The 20,793-nt window shown below is 41.4% G+C and overlaps 1 protein-coding gene across 1 annotated transcript in view; it reads right to left on the minus strand.

Annotated features, from left to right (window-relative positions):
- The window catches only part of LOC135503795 (BTB/POZ domain-containing protein 3-like), a 33,749-nt gene that overhangs the window by 1,937 nt on the left and 11,019 nt on the right, over positions 1 to 20,793 (minus strand). The window contains exons 3-5 of the mRNA XM_064921933.1: positions 5,322 to 5,440; positions 1,555 to 1,756; positions 86 to 280 (exon numbers count right to left, since the gene is read on the minus strand). Of these exons, the coding sequence (XP_064778005.1) occupies positions 86 to 280; positions 1,555 to 1,756; positions 5,322 to 5,440 (516 nt within the window). The remainder of the gene's footprint in view (positions 1 to 85; positions 281 to 1,554; positions 1,757 to 5,321; positions 5,441 to 20,793) is intronic.

Genomic DNA, 20,793 nt, shown 5'->3' on the forward strand with positions numbered 1-20,793 from the left:
GACATTACAATATTATATTATATTATACAAGCATATGTACTTTACTCCAGAGATACATTTCATCAAAATCTACCATCAGAAATACCTTTCTCTTGTTGTCTATGGAGGTGGTGAGGTCCTGTCTCTGACACTCTGCCTCGGCCCAGCTCAGAGCTGCCTCAAACACCACCTCCTCCTTGGCGTTGAGGGTCTCTCTCTGGAGGATACTCTCTAGTGTCTGGGAGTCGATGTCAGTGAAACCCTCCGACCGCAGGGCCAGCTCTGCCTGAGCATCAATAACCTGGTGGGATGGAGGTGGACAGCAGAATGCAGCTAGTCTGGAATGATTCATTGAATTTTCCACACAGAGATCGTTTTGGCCATAACTAAAGGGCCAAGTTTCCTCTTTTAGCCAAATGACTCGTCACTGAACTAGGACTCAAGTATAAAGGACTTAGACTTGGGCTTGGAATTGAATGTGATGGAGTTAACCCTAACCCTTATTCTAATCCTAACCGTAAGCCTTATTCTAATGCTAAACTTAACCCTTATTCAAAACATAACCCTAACCCTTATTCTAACCCTAACCTTTACCCTAACCCTAACCCTAACCACTTATCCTAACCCTATCCCTTATTCTTACCCTTACCCTAACACTTATTCTAACCCTTACCCTAACCCTAAACCCTTATCCTAACCCTAACCCTAGCCCTAAACCCTTATCCTATCCCTAACCCTAACCCTAACCCCTAAACTTAACCCTTATTCTAAACCTAGCCCTAACCCTTATTCTAACCCTAAACCCTTATTCTAACCCTAACCCTTATTCTAAACCTAACCCTAACCATTATCCTAACCCTAACCCTAGCCCTAAACCCTTATCCTATCCCTAACCCTAACCCCTAAACTTAACCCTTATTCTAAACCTAGCCCTAACCCTTATTCTAACCCTAAACCCTTATTCTAACCCTAACCCTTATTCTAAACCTAACCCTAACCATTATCCTAACCCTAACCCTTATCCTAACCCTTATCCTAACCCTTATCCTATCCCTAACCCTAACCCTAACACATTATCCTAACCCTAAACACAATCCTTATCCTAACCCTAAACACAATCCTTATCCTAACCCTAAACTTAACCCTTATTCTAACCCTAACCATAAACTTAACCCTTATTCTAACCCTAACCTAAACCCTTATTCTAACCATAAACCCTTATTCTAAACCTAGCACTAACCCTTATTCTAACCATAACCCCTATCCTAACCCTAAACCCTAACCCTTATCCTAACCATAAACTTAACCCTTTTTCTAACCCTAACCCTAAACCTTATCATAACCCTAACCCTTATTCTAACCCTAACCCTTATCCCAAACCTAACCCTAACCCTTTTTCTAACCCTAACCCTAACCCTTATCCTAATCCTAACCCTAACCCTATAACCCTTTTTCTAACCCTAACCCTTATCATAATCCTAACCCTTATCCTAACCCTAACCCTTATTCTAACCCTAACCTTAGTAACAGATCTGGAGTAACCAAATAAAGTGTGACCACGTATACATCACTCACCTCCCAGCAGCGTTGTGTGAGTTCGGGCTCTTCGAACAGACAGCTCTGTGACAGCAGGACGCAGGCATTCTTAGCGGACAGGCTAGTCTCTAGGAAGTTAACACAGGCTCTGGCAAGGTGAGGCACAATGTACTTCTTAGCAGCGTAGAGCGTCGCCAGCACTGTGTCAGCACTCAGGTCTATCTCATCACAATAGATGTACCTGGGGAACAGGTAGAGGAGTTGGTTTAGTCGACAGGTGGTCAACAGGTTGTCAACAAAACACATGATCAATAAGGGCAGTGGATACTTATAAAGTGGCATTCAGACTTTTTCCCCATTTTGTTAACTTACAACCTTGTTCGAATACCCCATAAGGACAAAGTGAAAACAGGTTTTAAGAGATTTTGACAAATGTATTAAAAACTAAAACAGAAATACGTTCTTTACATCAGCATTCAGACCTTTTGCTATGAGACTCAAAATTGAGTTCAGGTGCATCCTGTTTCCATTGATCATCCTTGAGATGTTTTCACAACTTGATTGGAGTCGACCTGTGGTAAATTCAATGGATTGGACATGATTTGGAATGTCAAAGTTGACAGTGCATGTAAGAGCAAAACCAAGCTATGGGGTTGAAGGAATTGTCCATAGAGCTCCGGGAAATGATTGTGTCGAGGCAGAGATCGGGGAAAGGTACCAAAACATTTCTGCAGCATTGAAGGTCCCCGGGAATACAGTGGCCTCCATCATTCTTAAATGGATGAAGTTTGGAACCACCAAGACTCTTCCTAGAGCTGGCCGCCCGGCCAAACTGAACAATCGGGGAAGAAGGGACTTGGTCAGGGAGGTGACCAAGAACCCGATGGTCACTCTGGCAGACCTCCAGAGTTCATCAGCGGAGATGGGAGAACCTTCCAGAAGGACAACCATTGCTGCAGCACTCCACCAATCAGGCCTTTATGGTAGAGTGGCCAGATGGAAGCCACTCCTCAGTAAAAAGCACATGACAGCCCACTTGGAGTTTGACAAAAGGCACCTAAAGACTCTCAGACCATGAGAAACAAGATTCTTCGGTCTGATGAAACCAAGATTGAACTATTTGGCCTGAATGCCAAGTGCCTCGTCTGGAGGAAACCTGGCACCATCTCTACGGTGAAGCATGGTGTTGGCAGCATCATGCTGTGGGGATGTTTTTCAGCGGCAGAGACTGGGAGACTAGTCAGGATCAAGGGAAATATCAACTGATTAAAGGACAGAGAGATCCTTGATGAAAAACTGCTCCAGACTTCAGACTGGGTGAAGGTTCACCTTCCAACAGGACAATGACTCTAAGCACTCAGCCAAGACAAGGCAGGAGGGGCTTTGGTACAAGCCTCTGAATAACCGGACTTGAACTCGATCTAACATCTCTTTAGAGACCTGAAAATAGCTGTGCAGCGACGTTCCCCATACAACACGACAGAGCTTGAGAGGATCTGCAGAGAAGAATGGGTGAAACTCCCCAAATACAGGTGTGCCAATCATATAGCGTCATACCCACGAAGACTCGAGGCTATAATCTGCCAAAGGTGCTTCAACAAAGTACTGAGTAAAGGGTCTGAAAACTTTCTGTTTTAACAATTAACCTGTTTTTTGCTTTGACATTAATATATAATAGTAAAAAAATGTAAAAACCTGTTTGGCTTTGTCATTATGGGCTATTGTGGTGTCATTATGGGGTATTGCGATGTCATTATAGGGTATTGTGATGTCATTATGGGGTATTGTGATGTCATTATGGGGTATTGTGTGTAAATTGATGAGAATATATATATTTTTTAATCCATTTTAGAATATGTTTGTAATGTAGCAACATTTTGAATAAGTAAAGGGAATATTTTGCCGATGCAGTGTATGGAGAATGTGACCAACTGTTGACAGTATGTATTAGGTAGAGGTTGCTACAGTACAGATTAATATACCAAATTTATATTCATGAGAGGACAACACAGACTGCGCTGAGGGTCAAACACGTAACAACATCAGCAACTCAAATGGCATTCTATGCGCTGCATAGGACCCTGGTCAAAAGTAGTGCACTACATAGGGAATAGGGTGCAATTTGGCGAGCAAACAGCACTGGATGTATTATTCAGGCAGCCTAGAGGACGCCATTTGTTTTCATATCTCAGATGTATCCTGTAAGCACAACAACAATGTATTTTCTGACACTGGTGTGAGGACTGGGAATATGTGAAAGGTAAAAATAGATATTAACTACAGTGAAGAGATATAGGGCTGGAGGCAGGAACACAGAGTTTAATCCATTTCGCAGTAACACAGCAGCTGGTACACTCCTACACACTTATGCCTCCCAAATGGCCCCCACTGTCTCCTACATAGTGAAACACCCTACATAGTGCACTACTTTCGACCGGAGCCCCTATGAAGGCCTATTGGACGCTGGTCTAAAGCAGTGCACTACATAGGGAATAGGGCACCATTTGGGAGTTAGACACTGAGCTTATATACCACTCAGTACCCACACAGGGGCAGGAACAACACGACTCACAGGAGAGAAACAGCAGAGACGGTGAGAGAGAGAAAGGGAACAATGTTTATATATCTATACATTTTTATAGCACTGTATATAACCATAATATTACATTTGAAATGTCTCTATAACTACGTAACTTTTGCAAGTGTAATATTTATTGTTTATTTTTGATTGTTTATTATCTATTTCACTTGCTTTGACAATGTTAACATATGTTTCCCATGCCAATAAAACTATTTGAATTTAATTGAGAGAGAGAGAGAGAGAGACATAGAGAGAGAGAGAGAGAGAGAGAGAGAGAGACATTGACTGGGTGGCTGTGTGGAAATGTGACCATATTGCTTCAATTTATCCAATTTTCTCATCTTCACAAGTGTCTATGGGTTAGTAGGGGGGTATATAGTGTCTATGTGTTAGTAGGGGGGTATATAGTGCCTATGTGTTAGTAGGAGGTTTATTTGTGCTACAGAGATACAGGAAGGTAAAAGAGAACAATGGGAGAGTAGAGTAGAGTAGAGTAGAGTAGAGTAGAGTAGAGTAGAGTAGAGTAGAGTAGAGTAGAGTAGAGGAGAGGAGAGGAGAGGAGAGGAGAGTAGAGTAGAGGAGAGGAGAGGAGAGGAGAGGAGAGGGAGGTGAAAGATGAGGAGAGGAGGAAAGAGCAGAGGGAGAAAATAAGCAAGAGGAAGAGTGAGGTGAAAGAGGAGAAAGGAAGAGGGAAGTGAAAGAGGAGAGAAGAGAGGAAGAGGGAGTTGAAAGAGGAGAAGAAGAGAGGGGAGGTGAAAGAGGAGAAGAGGAGAGAGGAAGAGGGAGGTGAAAGAGGCGAGGAGAGAGGAAGAGGGAGGTGAAAGAGGAGAGGAGAGAGGAAGAGGGAGGTGGAAGATGAGAGAAGAGAGGAAGAGGGAGTTGAAAGAGGAGAAGAAGAGAGGGGAGGTGAAAGAGGAGAGGAGAGAGAAAGAGGGAGGTGAAAGAGGAGAGAAGAGAGGAAGAGTGATTTGAAAGAGGAGAAGAAGAGAGGGGAGGTGAAAGAGGAGAAGAGGAGAGGAGAGAGGAAGAGGGAGGTGAAAGAGGAGAGGAGAGAGGAAGAGGGAGGTGAAAGAGGAGAGGAGAGAGGAAGAGGGAGGTGAAAGAGGAGAGAAGAGAAGAGAAGAGAGAGGAAGAGGGAGTTGAAAGAAGAGAGGGGAGGTGAAAGAGGAGAAGAGGAGAGGAGAGAGGAAGAGGGAGGTGAAAGCGGAGTAGAATCCTTCCTTACTTCAACATGGCCAGGAATGCTGCAGGCTCCACGTCCGGAATTCGGATTTCATCCTTGTTTTCCGCCAGCTCTCCATAAAACATGGCATGGAACACAGAACTACCAACAGCCAGAACATACTGTTGGACAGAGAGAAAATAAGTTTAGGAGAGAGAAAGAGAGAGAGAGGGAGAGAGAGAGAGAGAGGGAGAGAGAGAGAGAGAGACTCGTTCTGCCCCTGAACAGGAAGTTAACCCACTGTTCCTAGGCTGTCATTGAAAATAAGAAGTTGTTCTTAAAACTGACTTGCCTAGTTAAATAAAGTAAAAAATAAAAAGAGAGAGAGAGATTTGGAAAAGACTAAACAAACAACAACACAAAGAGTTATCTATCCAAAACTGAGATGTAAGAATAAACCACTTCCCCTTTCACTTTGGCTTAATTACACAGAACAAACAGTAAAACCATGATCAAATACAAATCTTGAAATCACCTATTAGAGACGACCAGAAGCCACTGGATTCTCCAATCACATTGAATGAACTACAGGACAAAATACAAACCCTCCAACCCAAAAAGGCCTGTGGGGTTGATGGTATCCTAAATTAAATGATAAATATACAGATCACAAATTCCAATGGCCTATTCTTAAACTCTTTAACATCATTTGTAGCTCTGGCATCTTCCCCAATATTTGGAACCAAGGACTGATCAAATTTGACCCCAATAACTATGGTGGGACATATCTGTCAACAGCAACCTTGGGAAAATCCTCTGCATTATCATTAACAGCAGACTCGTACACTTCCTCAATGAAAACAATATACTGAGAAAATGCCAAATGTACTTTTTACCAAATTATCATACGACAGAGCACGTATTCACCCTGCACACCCTAATTGACAATCAAACAAACCAAAAAAAGGCAAAGTCTTCTCATGCTTTGTTGATTTCAAAAAAGCTTTCAACTCAATTTGGCATGAGGGTCTGTTATACAAACTGATGGAAAGTGGTGTTGGGGGAAAAACAACAATAATAAAACATTATAAAATATATAAATATATATTCACAAACAACAAGTGTGCAGTTAAATATTTTTTTTAAAGCCTTCTTCTACATAAATATCAGCAAATTGGTGAGGGCACTAGAACATTCTGCAGCAGCCGGCCTCACTAGAACCTGAAGTCAAATGTCTGCTGTTTGCTGATGATCTGGTGCTTCTGTCACCAACCAAGGAGGACCTACAGCAGCACCTAGATCTTCTGCACAGATTCTGCCAGACCTGGGCCCTGACAGACCTGGGCCCTGACAGTAAATCTCAGTAAGACAAAAATAATGGTGTTCCAAAAAAGATCCAGTTGCTATGACCACAAATACAAATTCCATCTAGACACTGTTGCCCTAGAGCACTCAAAAAACTATACATACCTCGGCCTAAACATCAGCGCCACAGGTAACTTCCACAAAGCTGTGAACGATCTGAGAGACAAGGCAAGAAGGGCCTTCTATGCCATCAAAAGGAACATCAAATTTGACATCCCAATTAGGATCTGGCTAAAAATACTTGAATCAGATATTTAACCCATTGCCCTTTACAGTTGTGAGGTCTGGGGTCCACTGACCAACCAAGAATTCACAAAATTGGACAAACACAAAATTGAGACTGCATGCAGAATTCTGCTGAAATATCCTCCATGTACAATGTAAAACACCAATTCTGCAGAGCAGAATTAGGCCAATACCCACTAATTATCAAAATATGATAAAGAAACGTTAAATTCTACGACCACCTAAAAGGCAGTGATTCCCAAACCTTCCAATACAAAGCCATCACCTACAGAGAGATGAACCTGGAGAAGAGTCCCCTAAGCAAGCTGGTCCTGGGGCTCTGTTCACAAACACAAACACACCTCACAGAGCCCCAGGACAGCAACACAATTAGACCCAATCAAATCATGAGAAAACAAAAAGATAATTACTTGACATATTGGAAAGAATTAACAAAATAAATGATCAAACTAGAATGTAATTTGTCCCTAAACAGAGCGTATACAGTGGCAGAATACCTGTCCACTGTGACTGACCCAAACTTAAGGAAAGCTTTGACTATATACAGACTCAGTGAGCATAGCCTTGCTATTGAGAAAGGCCGCCGTAGGCAGACATGGCTCTCAAGAGAAGACAGGCTATGTGCTCACTGCCCACAAAATGAGGTGGAAACTGAGCTGCACTTCCTAACCTCCTGCCAAATGTATGACCATATTAGAGACACATATTTCCCTCAGATTACACAGACCCACAAAGAATTCGAAAACAAACCCAATTTTGATAAACTCCCATATCTACTGGGTGAAATACCACAGTGTGCATCACAGCAGCAAGATTTGTGACCTGTTGCCTCAAGAAAAGGGCAACCAGTGAAAAACAAACACCATTGTAAATACAACCCATATTTATGCTTATTTATTTTCCCTTTTGCACTTTAACTATTTGCACATAATATGACATTTGAAATGTATTTTTTTCTTTTGTATCATTTGTGAGTGTAACTGTCTATTTTGTTATTGTTCATCTCATTTCTGTTCATCCATTTCACTTGTCAACATATGTTTCCCATTGAATTGAATTAAATTGAATTGAGAGAGAGAGAGAGAGAGAGAGAGAGAGAACTGTACTAGTACGTTTAGATAGAGAAGAGATAGAGATGCTGATTCATGCAATCACTCCAATCACTCTAGTTGATTTAGTCTATACAGTACATCTATATGAATCATTGTCTTGTACAGCTTCATCCCTCTCTCCTCTCTCTTCTCCTCTCTCTTCTCCTCTCTCCTCTCTCTTCTCCTCTCTCCACTCTCTCCTCTCCACTCTACTCTCTCCTCTCTACTCTCTCTTCTCCTCTCTCCACTCTCTCCTCTCCACTCTACTCTCTCCTCTCTCCTCTCTCCTCTCTCTTCTCCTCTCTCTTCTCCTCTCTCTTCTCCTCTCTCTTCTCCTCTCTCTTCTCCTCTCTCTTCTCCTCTCTCTTCTCCTCTCTCTTCTCCTCTCTCCTCTCTCTTCTCCTCTCTCCACTCTCTCCTCTCCACTCTACTCTCTCCTCTCTCCACTCTACTCTCTCCTCTCTCGACTCTCTCCTCCTACTCTTTCCTCTCCACTCTCTCCTCTCCACTCTCTCCACTCCTCTCCTCTCTCCACTCTCTCCTCTCTCCTCTCTCCTCTCTCCACTCTCCACTATCCTCTCTCCACTCTCTCCTCTCTCCTCTCTCCTCTCTCCACTCTCCACTATCTTCTCTCCACTCTCTCCTCTCCACTCTACTCTCTCCTCTCTCCACTCTACTCTCTCCTCTCTCCACTCTCTCCTCTACTCTTTCCTCTCCACTCTCTCCTCTCCACTCTCTCCACTCACCTCTCTCCTCTCTCCACTCTCTCCTCTCTCCTCTCTCCTCTCTCCACTCTCCACTATCCTCTCTCCACTCTCTCCTCTTCACTCTCCTCTCTACTCTCTCCTCTCTCCCTACTCCTCTCTCCACTCTCCTCTCCCCTCTCTCCTCTCTCCTCTCTCATATGTCCTCTCTCCTCTCTCCTCTCTCCTCTCTCCTCTCTCCTCTCTCCTCTCTCCTCTCTCCTCTCTCCTCTCCACTCTCCACTCTCCTCTCTCCCCTAGAGTTTATTTGACCGTGCAATATGCTGGAGCACACACAAAGATTCCCCACAATCAGCAGCAATGGTTAACTACAGTTGTAAGAATCATAATTGCCCCCCGGGGGGCCAGAAGGATACACAAGGTTCAGTCCCAAATGGCAAAGTAGTGTACTATGTAGTGAATAGGACTCTGGTCAACAGTAGTGCACTATATAGGGAATAGTGCCCTGGTCTAATGTAATGCACTATATAGGGAATAGAGTTCTATAGGGCTCTGGTCTATAGTAGTGTACTATATAGGGAATAGGGCCTTGGTCTACAGTAGTGCACTATATAGGGAATAGGGTGTCATTTTGGACGTACCCCCTGTTCTATTAATAATGTACCTGCCTCTTCTCTCACTCCGGAGAAGAACATGAGTTTCCCAAATGACACCCTATTCCCTTTAGAGTGTGCATTAGAGCCCTAAGTAGTGTACTATGTAGACAATAGGGTGCCATTTTACACATCCAGAGTGTGAAGAGGGTGCTGAAGACTACTTTCTGTGTTGCTAATGAACTATCTCTGGTAATGACCACCACACCTCAGATGATACACAGAAAGAGAGGACAGACAGAGGAACAGAGAAGAGAGAGAAGACAAGGAGGGAAGTACCTCGTCAGTTGTACAACTGAAATGTGTATTTCACACTTAACCCAACCCCTCTGAATCAGAGAGGTGTGGAGGGCTACCTTAATCGACATCCACAGCGCCCGGGGAACAGTAGGTTAACTGCCTTGCTCAGGGGCAGAAGGACAGATTTTAAATGGTCAGCTTGGGGATTTTATCCAGCTACCTTTTGGTTACTGGCCAAACGCTCTAACTACTAGGCTACTTCTGACGGCCCCGAGAGGAGAGACATTAGGGAGAAGGGGGGGAGAAGAGAGGGAGAATAGAGAGAGAGAGATGTTAGGGAGAAGAGGGGTAGAAGAGAGGGAGAGGTGAGGGAGAGATGTTAAGGAGAAGAGAGGAAGAGGAGAGAGACAGACGTTAGGGAGAAGAGAGGAAGAGGAGAGAGAAACATTAGGGAGAAGAGAGAGAGAGAGGAGAGGAAGAGGGGAGAGACAGACGTGAGGGAGAAGACAGGAAGACGAGAGAGAGAGAGAGGACAGAGAGAGACCTTAGGGAGAACAGAGGGAGAGAGAGAGGGAGTGGACAGAGAGAGACCTTAGGGAGAAGAGAGGGAGAGAGAGAGGGAGATGTTAGGGAGAAAAGAGGAAGAGGAGAGAGGAGAGGAAGAGGAGAAAGAGAGATGTTGGGGAGAGAGAGGAAGTGGAGAGAGAGATAGGTTAGGGAGAAGAGAGGGAGAGGAGAGAGAGACATTAGGGAGACGAGAGGGAGAGGAGAGAGAGAGGAGAGAGAGACAGGGAGAAGAGAGGAAGAGGAGAGGAAGAGGACAGAGAGAGACTTTAGGCAGAAGAGAGGGAGAGAGAGAAGGAGAGGAAGAGATAGACATTAGGGAGAAGAGAGGGAGAGAGAGAGGGAGAGGACAGAGAGATACCTTAGGGAGAAGAGAGGGGGAGAGAGAGGGAGAGGACAGAGAGAGACCTTAGGGAGAAGAGAGGGAGAGAGAGAGGGAGAGGACAGAGAGAGACCTTAGGGAGAAGAGAGGGAGAGAGAGTTAGGGAGAGGACAGAGAGAGACCTTAGGGAGAAGAGAGGGAGAGAGAGAGGGAGATGACAGAGAGAGACCTTAGGGAGAAGAGAGGGAGAGAGAGGGGGAGAGGACAGAGAGAGACCTTAGTGAGAAGAGAGGGGGAGAGAGAGGGAGAGGACAGAGAGAGACCTTAGTGAGAAGAGAGGGAGAGAGAGAGGGAGAGGACAGAGAGAGACCTTAGGGAGAAGAGAGGGAGAGAGAGTTAGGGAGAGGACAGAGAGAGACCTTAGTGAGTTACGAGGGAGAGAGAGAGGGAGACGTTAGGGAGAAGAGAGGAATAGGACAGAGAGATACTTTAGGGAGAAGAGAGGAAGAGGAGAGGAAGAGGACAGAGATACGTTAGGGAGAAGAACTAGAGAGGAGAGGGAGAGGTTAGGCAGAAGAGAGGAAGAGGAGAGGAAGAGGACAGAGATACGTTAGGGAGAAGAACTAGAGAGGAGAGGGAGAGGTTAGGCAGAAGAGAGGAAGAGGAGAGGAAGAGGACAGAGATACGTTAGGGAGAAGAACTAGAGAGGAGAGGGAGAGGTTAGGGAGAAGAGAGGAAGAGGAGAGAGGAGAGGACGAGGGAGAGGAAGAGGACAGAGATATGTTAGGGAGAAGAACTAGAGAGGAGAGGGAGAAGAGAGGAGGAGGAGAGAGGAGAGGAAGAGGAAACAGATACGTTAGGGTGAAGAACTAGAGAGGAGAGGGAGAGGTTAGGGAGAAGAGAGGAAGAGGAGAGGAAGAGGACCGAGATACATTAGGGAGAAGAGAGGAAGAGGAGAGGAAGAGGACAGAGATACGTTAGGGAGAAGAACTAGAGAGGAGAGGGAGAGGTTAGGGAGAAGAGAGGAAGAGGAGAGAGGAGAGGACGAGGAGAGGAAGAGGACAGAGATACGTTAGGGAGAAGAACTAGAGAGGAGAGGGAGAAGGGAATAGAAATGCATGACTCAAGTGGAATCAATTTTAAGTAGGGGACAGTTGATGTGTTAAAAAAACCCCATCTAAAATAGGACTAATAGGTCAGCAAATATCAGAAATATGACGTCTAACTGACCCTGTTAAATATGGCCCAGTGTTTACAGTAATATGACCCAGTGTCTACAGTAATATGGCCCAGTGTTTACAGTAATATGACCCAGTGTCTACAGTAATATGGCCCAGTGATTACAGTAATATGGCCTAGTGTCTACAGTAATATGACCCAGTGTCTACAGTAATATGACCAGAGTGTCTACATTAATATGACCCAGTGATTACAGTAATATGGCCCAGTGTTTACAGTAATATGGCCCAGTGATTACAGTAATATGGCCCAGTGTCTACAGTAATATGACCCAGTGTCTACAGTAATATGGCCCAGTGTTTACAGTAATATGACCCAGTGTCTACAGTAATATGGCCCAGTGTTTACAGTAATATGGCCCAGTGATTACAGTAATATGGCCCAGTGTCTACAGTAATATGACCCAGTGTCTACAGTAATATGGCCCAGTGTTTACAGTAATATGACCCAGTGTCTACAGTAATATGACCCAGTGTCTACAGTAATATGGCCCAGTGATTACAGTAATATGGCCCAGTGTCTACAGTAATATGACCCAGTGTCTACAGTAATATGACCCAGTGTTTACAGTAATATGGCCCAGTGATTACAGTAATATGGCCCAGTGTTTACAGTAATATGACCCAGTGTATATAGTAAAAAAAAAATACAACACCCTGAGTAAGATCTTATTTGGTAAAAGTGGACATCTATCAGGATTGGTCAAGCTGGGATAGTTAGAGATGGTTATTATAGTTATGTTCTTTAGAGAGAGGCCAATTGAAATTCAGCTGGACACAGATTTCAGAGCACGGTATCGTACTATTGTAAATCATTAACGTTTGCCAGTACAGTTACTGCTGCTCACCCCGTCATAACTTGGTCAATGCAATCATAATGCATATCTGAACGCCTGCAAAATGGATATCACACACACACACACACACACACACACACACACACACACACACACACACACACACACACACACACACACACACACACACACACGTCATAAAGTCCTGCTCAACAGATCGCCATAATCGCATGCCCCATTTGCAGACTGTACTGTCTCTGAAGGGTTTTGTAATGGTATCCTTTTCCCGATGTAGTGCACTACTTTCAACCAGGGCCTTATGGGCTCCAATCAAAAGTAGTGCACTATATAGGGTTATAGGAGGCTATTTGAGATGTAGACTCAGCCAATTATCCACAATGCCTTTCCATAACTGCATTCCATAAAATGAGCAAAGTGCATCCCTGCCAACCAATCACAGGCCAATATATTTCACCCTAAAATGAACAGAGCGATGACTCATGCTTGGCTCAGCTCTTGTATGTATTCTGGGAATGAATATGAGCAGCCAGAGTCAATTTTAAAAGCACAACCCTTAATTCAGGAGTCAATTGGTATACCGTATATACTTCAAACTCAACTCTGGACATCGATGCCAGTTCCAATGCATTTAAAAAATATATATATATACAGCGCCTTGCGAAAGTATTCGGCCCCCTTGAACTTTGCGACCTTTTGCCACATTTCAGGCTTCAAACATAAAGATATAAAACTGTATTTTTTTGTGAAGAATCAACAACAAGTGGGACACAATCATGAAGTGGAACGACATTTATTGGATATTTCAAACTTTTTTAACAAATCAAAAACTGAAAAATTGGGCGTTCAAAATTATTCAGCCCCCTTAAGTTAATACTTTGTAGCGCCACCTTTTGCTGCGATTTGATTTGTAAGTCGCTTGGGGTATGTCTCTATCAGTTTTGCACATCGAGAGACTGACATTTTCCCTGACCTCCATGAAGCCAAGTTTCTGGACAAACAAACCACCCAATTAGCACATTTGGTTCCTTGGAATTTGTGGGAACGTACGTTTTCAATTTCCCATTGGTTTCCCATTGGTTTCCCATTGGTTTCCCATTAATTTCCCATTGGTTTCCCATTGGTTTCCCATTGGTTCCCCATTGGTTTCCCATTAATTTCCCATTGGTTTCCCATTGGTTTCCCATTAATTTCCCATTGGTTTCCCATTGGTTTCCCATTGGTTCCCCATTGGTTTCCCATTAATTTCCCATTGGTTTCCCATTGGTTTCCCATTCATTTCCCATTGGTTTCCCATTGGTTTCCCATTGGTTTCCCATTAATTTCCCATTGGTTTCCCATTGGTTTCCCATTGGTTCCCCATTGGTTTCCCATTGGTTTCCCATTGGTTCCCCATTGGTTTCCCATTGGTTTCCCATTGGTTCCTCATTGGTTTCCCATTGGTTTCCCATTGGTTTCCCATTGGTTCCCCATTGGTTTCCCATTGGTTTCCCATTGGTTCCCCATTGGTTTCCCATTGGTTTCCCATTGGTTCTGGGAACAGAGCCATATGTTTCCTGACTGGTAAAACGGAACTTTTTTTTAAACATGCTGAGAACGGAACTAGAAATGTTGCATGTTCTGGGAACGTACATTTTTGGTTGCAGAGATGTTCTAAGATTATTTTACTACGGTTCCCTGGAAGTTTTCCCGGGAGATTTTATGAACGTTTCGAGAACGTAAATTATAGGTTATTATTTGAAGGTTGTGTTAACGTTCTGATAACATGTTTCAATACGACTGTTAGTAACAGTGCAACCTAGGGTTAACTGTTTTGAACTCCAAGTACAATTAAGACCCATGGGAATTAAATTTGCTTAGGCATTACTCTTGTAAACACTTGTATTTGTAAGGTGGCGTGGCATCAGTGAGATCCCAACCTAAGATATTCTGTTCTCTATCCATGGTTTTGGTCTACTGAACCACCAGGATGGAGATAGAATGCTGTGTTTTTATTAACGCATACGAAGCTGTTAATTTTTTGTCTATTCAAACAGACCCCGTTTCAAAGGAAACAGGGACTCATTAAGATCAGCTGTGGACAATTAGTGGGTTACGGCCAACACACCTGAACACACTTAATTAACAAGATTAGAGGATAGAGAGAATTTGTTGTAACGCTGAGAACGGAATGTACGTGTTTTAAAATTAACATTCTTAAAACGTTCTTTGAACGTTTACTAAAGTTGTCTTGTGGCTTTTTTATGGAATGTTTTCTTAATGTTCTGAGAACAGTGATGATAATGTTCTTAAAAAGAACCATGAGGAAACATGCAGAAAAAAAATGTTATGCTCAAGTACTAAAAATCCAACAGAAGAACATTGTTTCTTTAAAACATTTTTTTTTTTATTGTAAAAATGTAACCTTTATTTAACTTGGTAAGTCAGCTCAAGTACTAAAATTCCAACAGAAGAACGTTGTTTCTTAACGTTCTCTGAACATTCTGAGAACATGACTTTAAATAGAGCCATGAGGAAACCTGGTGTTAACGTTATGCTGAAGTACTGACGTTTCCATAGAGGAACGTTGTTTCTTAACGTTCTCTTAACGTTCTCTGAGAACAATCCTTTTAATGGAATCATGAGGAAACCTGCCTAAAATGTTATGCTGCTTTTCCACCTAAGAAACACATGGTTCTCAGAACGCTATGCGCTAGCTGGGTAAACACATTTGATCAATCTCCATTGATAATGTTTTTAATTCCAGCACTATAGGCGTAACATGTGTCTCGGAAACTGGCCATGTGTGGAGATTCTCCATTGAGCGTCCTTTAAATCCAGCACCAGGTATAATCTGGGTCAGGGAAAACAGGCCTTGTGTGTTTTAGCAGAGTATGTTGTCGCTAGCTAGTCATATGTGATGATAATGTTCTGTTCATGGTGAAGCATGGGTCCATGAAAATGTTATGAATGGGGGGGTGGGTGGGGGGGGTGAGTAATAATTAATGCATACATCTGGTAAACACAATGATGTCAGGCAGAGAAGGTAGAGGTAAAACAGCATGTAGAAATATAATTATTAGAATGGTAATAGCCCTTCGGAATAGTCATGACCTTTCTATTTAATCTATTTCTATGATCCGCAGAAATAAGACAGTCTAAGAAAATCACAGAGATCCTTTTCTATGTAATTCTATGCTCACAGGGCCGGACTACCGCACTTGGGTCCCTGGGGGAGACAGCAATATATGTCACAATGTCCTAAAATAATAATACACAGTGTGGTCCCAGATCTGTCTGAGCAGCTATACAATAATGCACATAAATGGAAGGTAATTCCCTTTTTATGCACTTTTCTCCCTATGCGTATTCTGACCTTGAACTTAAGCAGGAGAATAGCATGTTATTCATCCACTCTTTGTAGGCGCTAGAGATCAAAGATAAGAAGGTGTGGTGGAGGTGTGTCTACAAACATGTTGTATTCCAGTCTATCCATCCTCCTCCTCCTCAACCTCCTCCTCCACTACGCTCTCTTCATCTCTACATCCTCCTCCTCCACCTTCTCCACTATGCTCTCTTCATCTCTCCATCCTCCTCCTCCTCCTCCTCCACTACACTCTCTTCATCTCTACATCCTCCTCCTCCACCTCCTCCTCCACTAAACTCTCTTCATCTCTCCATCCTCCTCCTCCACCTCCTCCTCCACTACACTCTCTTCATCTCTACATCCTCCTCCTCCTCAACTACACTCTCTTCATCTCTACATCCTCATCCTCCACCTCTTCCTCCACTACACTCTCTTCATCTCTCCAACCTCCTCCATCCTCCTCCACTACACTCTCTTCATCTCTCCATCCTCCTCCTCCACCTCCTCCTCCACTAGACTTTCTTCATCTCTCCACCCTCCTCCTCCACCTCTTCCTCCACTACACTCACTCCCTTCATCTCTCCATCCTCCTCCTCCACCTTCACATTCACTACACTCTCTTCATCTCTCCATCCTGCTCCTCCTCCTCCTCCTCCACTACACTCTCTTCATCTCTCCATCCTCCTCCTCCACCTTCACCTTCACTACACTCCCTTCATCTCTGCATCCTCCTCCACCTCCTCCTCCACTATGCTCTCTTCATATCTCCATCCTCCTCCTCCTCCTCATCCACTACACTCTCTTCATCTCTCCATCTTTCTCCTCCACCTCCTCCTCCACTACACTCCCTTCATCTCTGCATCCTCCTCCACCTCCTCCTCCACTATGCTCTCTTCATCTCTCCATCCTCCTCCTCCTCATCCACTACACTCTCTTCATCTCTCCATCCTCCTCCTCCACCTCCTTCTCCACTACACTCTCTTCATCTCTCCATCCTCCTCCTCCACTACGCTCTCTTCATCTCTTCATCCTCCACCTCCTCCTCCACTACACTCTCTTCATCTCTCCATCCTCCTCCTCCACTACACTCTCTTCATCTCTCCATCCTCCTCCTCCTCCACTACACTCTCTTCATCTCTCCCTCCTCCTCCTCCTCCTCCTCCTCCTCCTCCTCCTCCTCATCCACTACACTCGCTTCATCTCTCCATCCTTCTCCTCCACCTCCTCCACCACTACACTCACTCCCTTCATCTCTCCATCCTCCTCCTCCTCCATCCTCCTCCTCCACCTCCTCCTCCACTACACTCCCTCCCTTCGTCTCTCCATCCTCCTCCTCCACCTCCACCTTCACTTTGGGACGGCAGGATAGCCTAGTGGTTTGAGCTTTGGACTAGTAACTGAAAAGTTGCATGTTCAAATCCCCGAGCTGACAAGGTACAAATCTGTCGTTCTGCCCCTGAACAGGCAGTTAACCCACTGTTACTAGGCCGTCATTGAAAATAAGAATTTGTTCTTAACTGACTTTCCTAGTTAAATAAAGGTACAATTATTAAAAATGTAAAAAGTACACTCCTTCCCTTCATCTCTCCTCCACTTCCTCCTCCTCCTCCCCCTTCACTCAACTGTCTGTCTCAGTCTCTCCATCCTTCTCCTCCTCCTCCTCCACTCCACTCCCTCTCTCCATCTTTCCTCCTCTTCCTCCTTCTCCTCCTTCACTCAACTCTCTGTCTGAGTCTCTCCATCCTTCCCCTCCCCCTCATCATCCTCCTCCTCCTTGACTCCCTCCCTTCATCCTTTAGCCTCATGTAGTTAAATAATTGAGTGGCGCCTGAAAGACACATGGTGAAGGAAGTGAGAGAGGAACACAAAGGATTCCTCCTTCTAAACCTACAGTGTTGTCTGCTATGAAGCGACGAACCAGAGTCTATGTGATGATAGTAACGGTACCGATACTGACAGATGATGATGTAATGATACTAACAGGAATGGTACTAACAGTAATGATACTAATAGTAATGATACTAACAGTAATTATACTAACACAAATGATACTAACAGTAATGGTACTAACAGTAATGATATTAATAGTAATGATACTAACAGTAATGATACTAACAGTAATGATATTAATGATACTAACAGTAATGATACTAACACTAATTATACTAACACTAATGATACTAACAGCAATGATACTAACAGTAATGATACTAATAGTAATGATACTAACAGTAATGATACTAACAGTAATGATATTAATGATACTAACAGCAATGATATTAATGATACTAACAGTAATGATACTAACAGCAATGATACTAACAGTAATGATACTAACAGTAATGATACTAACAGCAATGATATTAATGATACTAACAGTAATGATACTAACAGTAATGATACTAACAGTAATGATACTAACAGCAATGATATTAATGATACTAACAGTAATGATACTAACAGTAATGATACTAACAGTAATGATACTAACAGTAATGATACTAACAGCAATGATATTAATGATACTAACAGTAATGATACTAACAGTAATGGTACTAACAGTAATGATACTAACAGTAATGATATTAATGATACGAACAGCAATGATACTAACAGCAATGATACTAACAGTAATGATACTAACAGTAATGGTACTAACAGTAATGATACTAATGATACTAACAGTAATGATATTAATGATACTAACAGTAATGATACTAATAGTAATGATACTAACAGCAATGATACTAACACTAATGATACTAACAGTAATGATACTAATAGTAATGATACTAACAGCAATGATACTAACAGTAATGATACTAACAGTAATGATACTAATAGTAATGATACTAACAGCAATGATACTAACACTAATGATACTAACAGTAATGATACTAATAGCAATGGTACTAACAGCAATGGTACTAACAGTAATGATACTAACAGTAATGATACTAATAGCAATGATACTAACAGTAATGATACTAACAGTAATGGTACTAACAGTAATGATACTAATGATACTAACAGTAATGATATTAATGATACTAACAGTAATGATACTAACAGTAATGGTACTAACAGTAATGATAGTAATGATACTAACAGTAATGATACTAATGATACTAACAGTAATGATATTAATGATACTAACCGTAATGATACTAACAGTAATGATACTAACAGTAATGATATTAATGATACTAACAGTAATGATATTAATGATACTAACAGCAATGATATTAACAGTAATGATATTAATGATACTAACAGTAATGATACTAACAGTAATGACATTAATGATACTAACAGTAATGATACTAACAGTAATGACACTAATGATACTAACAGCAATGGTACTAACAGTAATGATACTAATGATACTAACAGTAATGATATTAATGATACTAACAGTAATGATACTAACAGTAATGATATTAATGATACTAACAGCAATGATACTAACAGTAATGATACTAACAATAATGATAGTAATGATACTAACAGCAATGATACTAACAGCAATGATACTAACAGTAATGATTTTAATGATACTAACAGTAATGATATTAATGATACTAACAGCAATGATACTAACAGCAATGATATTAATGATACTAACAGTAATGATACTAACAGTAATGATACTAACAGTAATGATATTAATGATACTAACAGCAATGATATTAATGATACTAACAGCAATGATACTAACAGCAATGATACTAACAGTAATGATACTAACAGTAATGATACTAACACTAATGATACTAACAGTAATGATACTAACAGTAATGATACTAACAGTAATGATACTAACACTAATGATACTAACAGTAATGATATTAATGATACTAACAGTAATGATATTAATGATACTAACAGTAATGATATTAATGATATTAACAGTAATGATATTAAGGATACTAACAGTAATGATATTAATGATACTAACAGTAATGATACTAACACTAATGATACTAACAGTAATGATACTAATGATACTAACAGTAATGATACTAATGATACTAACAGTAATGATATTAATGATACTAACAGTAACGATACTAACAGTAATGATACTAACAGTAATGATATTAATGATACTAACAGTAATGATATTAATGATACTAACAGTAATGATACTAACAGTAATGATACTAACAGTAATGATACTAACAGTAATGATAGTAATGATACTAACAGTAATGATATTAATGATACTAACAGTAATGATATTAATGATACTGACAGTAATGATATTAATGATACTAACAGTAATGATACTAACAGTAATGATACTAACAGTAATGATACTAACAGTAATGATACTAATGATACTAACAGTAATGATATTAATGATACTAACAGTAATGATATTAATGATACTAACAGTAATGATACTAATGATACTAACAGTAATGATACTAACAGTAATGATACTAACAGTAATGATACTAATGATACTAACAGTAATGATACTAACAGTAATGATACTAACAGTAATGATATTACTGATACTAACAGTAATGATATTAATGATACTAACAGTAATGATACTAACAGTAATGATATTAATGATACTAACAGCAATGATATTAACAGTAATGATATTAATGATACTAACAGTAATGATACTAACAGTAATGATATTAATGATACTAACAGTAATGATACTAACAGTAATGATATTAATGATACTAACAGTAATGATACTAACAGCAATGATATTAATGATACTAACAGTAATGATACTAACAGTAATGATACTAACAGTAATGATATTACTGATACTAACACTAATGATATTAATGATACTAACAGTAATGATATTAATGATACTAACAGTAATGATACTAACAGTAATGATATTAATGATACTAACAGTAATGATACTAACAGTAATGATATTAATGATACTAACAGTAATGATATTAATGATACTAAC

This window comes from Oncorhynchus masou, chromosome 18 (genome assembly GCF_036934945.1).
Source record: "Oncorhynchus masou masou isolate Uvic2021 chromosome 18, UVic_Omas_1.1, whole genome shotgun sequence".
Lineage (NCBI taxonomy): Eukaryota > Metazoa > Chordata > Actinopteri > Salmoniformes > Salmonidae > Oncorhynchus > Oncorhynchus masou.